At 38.5% G+C, this 8,917-nt stretch overlaps 1 protein-coding gene across 3 annotated transcripts in view; it reads left to right on the top strand.

Moving 5' to 3' along the window:
- Positions 1-488: 488 nt before the first annotated feature.
- The window catches only part of LOC309696699 (collagen alpha-1(XX) chain-like), a 45,958-nt gene continuing 37,529 nt past the window's right edge, over positions 489-8,917 (top strand). Inside the window, exons 1-3 of one of the 3 annotated variants that reach the window (XM_082518046.1) lie at positions 489-779; positions 5,290-5,398; positions 8,219-8,323. In XM_082518046.1, the coding sequence (XP_082374172.1) occupies positions 720-779; positions 5,290-5,398; positions 8,219-8,323 (274 nt within the window). In that variant the 5' untranslated portion in view covers positions 489-719. The remainder of the gene's footprint in view (positions 780-5,289; positions 5,399-8,218; positions 8,324-8,917) is intronic. The other 2 variants (XM_082518045.1, XM_082518044.1) reach the window with 2 other exon arrangements.

The following is an 8,917-nucleotide window of genomic DNA, read 5'->3' on the forward strand; positions in this document are numbered from 1 at the left end:
TTGGTGCTATTTCAGAGGCAGTTAGTGCACAATCACAAACTCTATGTCAGTACTTACTATGGACCTAATTGTACACTCACAAGTTACGAGTCCATGCTCATTGCAGTGCATCTGAATCTACACTTCACTGGTTCTGGAGTGTTGGTCGAATCTAAAAGTAAAAAAAAAACACTAAAATCTAATATTTTTTCCTCTGTACTGTGTGTGTGTGTGTGTGTGTGTGTGTGTGTGTGTGTGTGTGTGTGTTGCACTGCGCTGTACTGAAACGACACAAGTAAACTCTTTGACTTCCAACCTGGGAGCTGGATACCGGACTAGACTCAAGAATAAAGTCGTGTTCCAACACATCTGTTGGAAATTATTAATGCACTAATTATTCATGCACTAAGGGATGGGAATATAAAGTGTACTCGCCGTTGATTAAGCACACTGTGTGTTTAACTTTGCAATATGGCAGTCAAAGTAGAGCACATGGTATTATATAGCAGAACTGTATGCGGCTCAAGCGGGGTAATATTTCACTGTACGTTACATAGGATAGCTCAAACGTATGGTTGTAGAAGTGTCTCCCACTGTGTGGAGGATTTTATAGCATTCTTCTGAGTGCCACGCCCATGCCGGAGCAGCAGGAGGGCCTTGCTTCTCAGATTTCACCCTGAAACGTTCAGATACGACCTGTTGAGAGGAAGCAGGCTTCAAAGTGGAGCAGAAACCTGCGCATGTTGACATCCCGCCTCTGGAATGCAGTGCGGAATAAAGTGGACTCACCGAACCGCCAGGTAAGAGCTCACCTGGCCGCTCTGAGAGCGACCGTGTTAGAAAACGGCCAAGTGCGTTTGTGACGGTGTTCTTTTTATTCATTCCGAGGTGTTAGATAAATGACCTACTGTAGCCTGTACCTACGATGCAGTGCATTGTTTCAAGCTGCTGAGAAAAAAAAATCCCAAACACCTTGACCTGCGAGACACCTACCACACAAAAAGCAAACTTGTGCTACTTTTGTGGTGCTTGACACCAGTTAACGTGTTGCACTGTGCGAGTTATGTGTACTTTAAAAACAAGTATCGGTATTTAATTATCAGTCATTTAAACATGAATTACCTTTATTTTAGATATATCTACGCAGTTATTGGCGTGCTATATTGCGTCAAAACAGCTTCCTCCAGCAGCTAATTTCTTAACAACTTTAAAGAATTCACTTATTTAACATTATTGTAAAACGTGTGTACATTAAAATAGTTGTCAGTATTTAATTCGATGTAAATTAAATATATATTAAGCGTTTATTTTAATTATATTCAACAAGCTACAGTTTTATATCCGGTGGTTATTAGCGTGTTCTACTAAGTGCGTCAAAAGCATGTTTCATCATTTAAATTGCTGACTTGTTGTTTCTAGGTGTATTTACCTCATAGCTCTTACCAGCTGTCTTAAAACCTTCTACCTAAGGTGAACCATGACACTGAAATTTGATATCCAGGGTCAAGTGTTGCCACCTGGGTACCTAACAGTTAGCCGGAGTTCAAGCTATTTCGTGATGGTGTCATTTTTTTCCTGGTGAGGTCACTCCAAGGGCAATAAAGGCATCCAGAAATGAGTGACTGTATACCCTGTATAAATCCTTTTATGTCTTTAACACCAGTGCAATGATTTCTTGTCTTATTATTAAGTAAAAATAATTTGTAGAATAAGCCTGTGGCTTTGGATTCATTCAAGAAAAATGAGTTCAAAGCAAAACTAAAGGACTTCCACAGGAACTGCATAACATTACTACTCCTTTGCTCTCTGTCTGACAGGCACATCAATAAGTGCACAATGTGCCACTCAAGCACTGACTTTGCAACATTCAGGCAAGCAGGCACATGTGAAACATGAGAAAACTATACAAAAACCCCCAATGTAGTTCCATCACATACTTCACACGATGACATCGGATAGGCATGTTGGAAATGTCTTTTAACCCTCATCGTACTGTCAGGGGCCCGTGCAGACCCCAGAGGTAATTTTTTTGTCATATATCAAATGTATTTTCTTTCTTTGTCAGTCAATTAGTTCTTAGTAAAGTGGCATGGACATAGTCATGCCACACATTAAAAGCAGAGCTCATACCGCTGCATGACAATCCCCAATCTGAGTGGCAACTAAATTAACTTTAGTTATCTCTAGTCATTTCTGCTTCCTGCACAATCATAGTAATTTGGTTCTTTGCACCGCCTGCAGAAAGTCAGGCCGCGCAGACAGGACTGCCCTTTATCACTGATTCATTTCATAATATTTATGCACAGATTTTCTAGGCACAGCCAAGGTAAGGGGGGGCGTGGAGGGTTCAGTGGTCTCAGGATATCATCTCGGTTTTCTACGGCTTGGTGCACTGCTACTGGTACACTGGTCTTTATAGTTCAATCTATGTCCCAACCATCACCTGTGGTTGCGAGCTCTGGATAGTGACGGAAAAATGAAATAAAAGCAGAAATGGGTTCCCTCTGAATCATGTCCATGCTCTCCCTCAGAGGCAGGATGGGAGCTGAGTCATTAGGGAGGCACTTAGAGTGCAGCCGCCATGCCTCCACATCCAAAGAAGGCCGTTGACGTGAGTTCAGGGATCCTCACCACCTCGGACTTTTCTAGAAGGCAGACCCAGGACATGGTAGAGATTGTTTCTCTGGGTTGGCTGGTTGTGTGTTTATCTGAAGCCTGATTGGTTTCATCATATAAATACAACAGAAATAATGTTTATTTAAAATGATTGAAAACTAAGTGATTCCACACTCAAAAGATCATAAATAAGCTTTTAAGTAACATGAATTACATTTTGGATAAAAGATGCAAGTTTTAAAGAAAAGTACAGATTCTTGTTTTATATAAAATATGCATATTCATTTTTAATTAATTTGAATTAATAATTCTTTTAGATGACAATAACTATATAACTAATCCATGCATATTAAATATGTCGGTAGGATGAGGGTTAAACTCTCTTCTAATGGTTGCCTGTTGTGCTTGAGACAAGCAAGAAAGTTCAGGCAGGAATCCATTAAAATAAGTCCAAAATGCTAACAATGAGTGTTCAGCGCTGTGAAGAAGTATTTGCCACCAGCTTTCCATCCCATACATCAGATGTAAAACTAACATAACATTTCATAAAAGGTACATCACACCAGCAGTCAAACATGGTGGTGGTAGTTTGATGATCTGGGGTTTAAAGTATGAAAAATGCAACAACAACAAAAAGGAATCAGGGGGTGGGCAAATACTTTTTCACAGTACTGTATGTCAAATTATTGTTAATATAAATTATTACAGTGAAATCAGTATCTTTGGGTCTCTGTATGTGTGTTGATATTTCTCCTTATCTCTACTTGTGTTTCCATGTCACACTTCACCAGTTAGCTGTGGATAAGCCGAGCTGGTCTGTGAACTCCAGCTGTGTTAACTGTGTCTTTGTTCAGCCTGTGTTTGTTGAACAGTGTTCTTATTCACAAAGAACAAATGACATTCCTTTCGTCCTTGTTTTCTAAAGATCATCTTCCTACAGTTTTACAGGGTTTTTCAAAATTACAAATTCTAGTAAGATTTTTGGGGAACAAAAAAAGCAGACGCTGAAATTCCTAAACTCTTTGCAGTTTGATCCTGAGCAATATTCTTAAACCTTCCCTTTACATATAAAAGACTCCTTGAGAGGGCTTTTTAGAGCAAATCATGCATGTGACATGCTGCTGGTTGCCTAGCTGGTTGTAAATGTTCTCTCAGTTTTAGTTTAGTTGTTTTGTTTTCTGTTGCCACCCCACCACATTTTTTAAATGTGCTGCTGGCACCAAATTGAAATGAGGACAGATTTCTTAAAAATCAAAAAAACTGAAAAGTACCAATTTAAAATTTTTAATCAAAACTAATTTGGCTATTTTTGATTAAAGGCTTTAAATTTTTTAAATTCTTTGTGATTTACATGGTGTCTGAACTTTTCTTTTTTTTTATGGAAGTGGGATTTTAAAAAATTAGTTTGGTCTTTTAGCTTTGAGCAATAAATTATTGTTCTTAGAAGATTCCAAGACTCCAAATAATGTTCCTTCTTTGGAGTGTAAAAAACACAACATTTGATATATATAAAATAAGTTCAGTCCTGGGATCTAGAATTAGTTGAAGGTGTTTAATGGATGTTGTGTAAAGTGTTAATGGGTCTCAGACAGAAGCATGGTAGGTTTACGGCCTCTTCAAGGGCTGTACATTTGTTAATATTATAGCCTGGTGTATCATTAGCTGTGTTGAGGTCTGTAATTGGACAAAATCAGGCACATCTGTAGTCTGAGTCAGACATAAAAATTTCCATGGGAAAACTACCTGTTTTTTAATAGCTTTTTTTCCCCATTATGTTGATATGAAAGGTATTCCAAAGTAGAAATATATATTTCAAATGAGCTATACAAATGTAGAATACGATTTATGACTGGTTCATTTGTTTGATTTATAAATTCTAATCTGATCCACAAATCTTATATTGTGAAATAGAAAATTAAAAAACAAAATCTGAAAAGCTGAAATAATTGAACTCAAAAACACACCATCATGAAAAATTCATTGTTTGTTTGTTTGTTTTTTTACATGTTCAGAAGGTCGAGCAGGTCATCTAATAATCAGGAGTTTGGTGGTTTGGTCCCTGGCTGTTCCAGACTGCATACAGACTGTCCCTTGGGCAAGATACTGAGCAAGCTGCTGTCTGATGTGTTTATCGGTGTATGAATGTGTGTGACTGTGGGAATGAAGGAAGTTGCATAAAGTGCTTTGAGTGCTCAAAGAGCATAGAAGAGCTCTATATAAGAACAGTCCATTTATCATAGATTATCTAGTGCTGTGTGAATTCCTCTTACCTGTTCTTAGCTGAAGCAGAAACTTTGTGTGGTCTTCTGCTGCTGTAGAACATCTGCTTCAAGGTTCGATATGTACATTTAGGGATGCTCTTCTGCATGCCCTGGTTGTAAAAATCGACTTTATGAGTTACTGTTGCCTTTTTTACCCAAAGAACTGCTGCTCACTGGTTATTTTCTCTTTTCAAACCATTCTCTGTAAACCCAACAACTGTGCCATGGTTAAAGTCACTTAAATCACCTTTCTTTATCATTCTGATGCCTGGTTTGCTGCCAGCTTATTGGGCAGGTTAGATATTTCCGTCAAAAGTCAGTCGAACATGTGTACCTAATGACGTGTGTGTGTTTGTGTGTGTGTGTGTGTATGTAAAAATAAGAGCATACATAAATGAAATAATACTGACAGCGTTATTTTTTATATTTCTAGACTCCACTCATGTCTCCTCACCTCCTTGCTACATCATTGTCATCTTCCTGGCTAATGCCATTTTTCCTGCTCAGTGTCCTGCTGCTGTCTGCTGCTGTCCATGGCCAAGGTATACACATATATCTAATAATCATTTGACTCTTACCAAACAAGCTAATAGTGAAGTCGCATTGATGTCTTGATGGTCTGCTGTGTAGCTTTTGCACATAAATGTCTTGTACCCACAAACTTTGGCATAATGTATCTACTTTGTGTTCTGTAGCATTTACCCACATTTATACAAACAGTTATTCCGACGTTCTATGCATTTGATGTCTGTGCTTTTGAGGCTTTCTGTGTGTCACTGTCATTGTGTATCCACACAGTGACAAGAAAAATCAGGTTGGCACGGATGGCAGAACCTTTTTTAATTGGTACTGTCAGCATACAAGTTATCGGGTCAATGATTTTATTTGAATTCAAGCATCAAAACATATTTGCTATGAAGAGAATGATAGCGAGGTCTTTTTCTCTGGAAAAGCAGTCACTCCCAAAACCAAATGAACTGAACTAATGTAACCATATTAGTCATAATCATCCAAAGACTGTGTTTCTCTATAGCACAGTTTTTATTATGCTGAATGTATGTATTTAGTTTGATAATGAACAACTCACCATGTCACAATGAACATATAAGGACAAACCAATTACTTTGAGGTATTTTTGAGACTTTGCTAGTTTCCATATTTACTTCATCGTTACTTAATACTACATCCCATAAAAGAAACAATCTGCAAGTCTCAAGGAACTTATTATATTTTGAGTGTTGAACTAGGGCTGCTCGATTATGGCAAAAATGATAATCACGATTATTTTCACTGAAATTGAGATCTCGATTATTTGACGATATTTATTTAACCCTTTAAGACCTACTATAGAACCAAGTCCGCCAGAGCTTATATTATTTTTTTACATGTTGTAGTGCCATTTGTGGGAGCATTTCAAGTTGCTATACAACTGTTATAGCCCATATTTTAATAATATGTATGCATTAAGTCCATAGTAACTACATTAATTGCAAAAAAAGTGCAATAAACTACAAAAAAATTGAAAATCGTTTTTGGTTTTTTTACATATATTTCTACTTGGAGAAATTTAAGAGGTTTATCCCTCAAAACTTTAAATACAAAAAAGTTGCAAAAAATAGTTTACAACAACAGGAAATTTAGTTTGAGTGTCTTCATAGTTTTCTTTTGGAGATACACCAATTTTTATATACTGCAGGAAAAACCAAAAAAACAATCCTATGATGCAAAAACAGCAGGTGCATCAAAATAAACTATTTCCAGCAGTGCAATTTGAGTTCTAAGCATCCCAGAAACTATTCAGAAAAGTCAAACATGACCAGTATAGGCTTTTAAGGCCTACAAGTAAAAAAAAAAACGACATTTTCCGCGAAAATGACGTCACTTCCGGTTTCGGCCAGGAAATGGCGAACATGCGATAGTTCGCGCTGACGTCTGTTTCACTGTGGGAAGTGTTACGAACAGCTGATCGGATCGGCAAAGCGTGTTTCTGGAATATTACGGTTTTGTTCCTGCAAGCGCTTTTTATGCAATTTTTGCAAAGCTATATGTGGAAGGAACCCGTGACCGAGGACAAGCTGATGGCATAAGATGTAAGTACAACAACTCCGGTTTCATATGCAAAACAAATTATTGCGCTAGCTTACACGGTTCAGGTTCTACAGGGATTTAAAAATAGTTACACAAAACGGAGCGTGCTGCTTTGACCGGCTTTAAAGGGTTAACAATGACTTTAAAAAATAATATAAAATAGTGTGCAACACCACTGAAGTTTTTTTTTTTACCTCTCTTTTCAACCAACGGCAGTCACTCTCCTCTCCAAATAACTTCTGCTTAGCTTTCTGAGCTTTCCGAGCTTCCCTCGGGTCCTCTTAATCAGCGGTCTCCAACCTTTTTTGCGCCAGGACCGGTTTATAAGGTGTCGCGGATAAATGAGGGAGGGGCTAATAATCGGCTCAGTCATTTTTAATGATCGTTGAAAGCCCAGATCGTAATCGTGATTAAAATTCGATTAATTGAGCAGCCCTATGTTGAACTGGAAATAGTAGGCAAATCCAGCTGTTCTTAGCCCATAAATCGTAGAGCACAATACAGATACTGTATTTGGCTGCATAACTGCCTGTCTGTCTGGAAAAGTTGTTGTTCTTAGTGGATCTGTTAGACCGTGACCCTGTCTTGTCAGGGTCACGGTCAGTCCCGTCAGTCCCTATGTGATTCCCTGCCAGACACACATGTAGATGAAGACCCCCCAGTGGCCCCTGGGCCCAGTACACAGTCGCAGACAGAGGCCTTTACATGGATGCTTGCTAGTCAGGAAAGGATCTGTTGAGTGCTGAGGGTCATGTGTTCACACAAGTTATAAAGTTCTGTAATTCATGCTGTTCATGTCTTCTTTACTTCCGTTTTGCATCCCCTCCCCTCCTTCCCCATCTTCCTCTCCATCTATAACCCCACTGCATAGTAAATACAAAACCCTGTCACAGTGTAACTTTGTGACGTTCCTCTGACACGACCTTTGAACCTGCAGTCTCCAACTGGCGTCCTGTTCCTGTTTCTATGCTAGATGGGAGGACAGGGCATGCTTTGATGGATGCATGATGGAAACATGAAAGACACTGCTTGTTGGGGAAAACTCTGCTGGAAATTATGTAGATAAAGTCAGAACAAGAGATGAATTTGATGTGTTGAGAAGGAAGTGAGAGAATGGGAAGAATGAAGAAAGTTTCACTGCTTGTGTCTTTGATCTTTGAAAAGTCTGCAAATGTCATGTCAACTTTTTCCCTTGACCCAAGTCTTTAACCAGAAAAATGCGCTAAACATTTTAAAGCCAGATATTTTTTATTCTTCTTTTTGTCTCTGTCAAGGTCGTCTTAAGCTGACAGTCCTGTCTGAAGACAGACTGCAGATGAAGTGGAAGGAGGCTGATGGGCCTGTTCAGGGTTACAAGGTCAGAGTGAGACCGATTTCAGGTGAGAGTTCTTCAGCTGTGAAGAAAGTCCTCTGACAGCAGAGTTAGGAGCTCCTCCAATTTGATATACCTACAAAGTCTATCTAAAAGCCTTGGAATGAAATTGAAAGTATGAATCAGGTCTTAGGCTGAAATCACATGTTGTCCTCAGAGTAGGAAAAATAAGAAAAACAACAACCTTGGTAGCGTTCACAGGTGGTACCCACTGGTCATCAAGGTTTGGGAGGATTAAGAATATCACTTGATAGGATTTTCTAAAAGAAGAGAACAAACACCAAAATAGCATTTTTAAGACCAATACCAATATTTGGTGATTTAACAATATATTATGAGAATTTTTTTTTTCATCCACACAAAGCGTAAACAGATTTCCCTAACTCATGTAAGTACTCACTAAGATAACAGTACAGTTACAAATACGGTTCTTTTACTCTTACAACTCGTGGACTGTTCATTTACATTTTGGTTGTGTTGGCAACGCGTGTTGCCAACAGGAAGTTGCAGAGTATCCTCTGGTAGACAAACGGTACAACATCAAAACTGGTAACATGGCTGAATGGTGTTTCTTCTGTCCTTTCTTTGATTTTTATTTATC

The sequence above is a fragment of the Aulonocara stuartgranti genome (genome assembly GCF_965226115.1).
Source record: "Aulonocara stuartgranti genome assembly, chromosome: 20".
Classification (NCBI taxonomy): Eukaryota; Metazoa; Chordata; class Actinopteri; order Cichliformes; family Cichlidae; genus Aulonocara; species Aulonocara stuartgranti.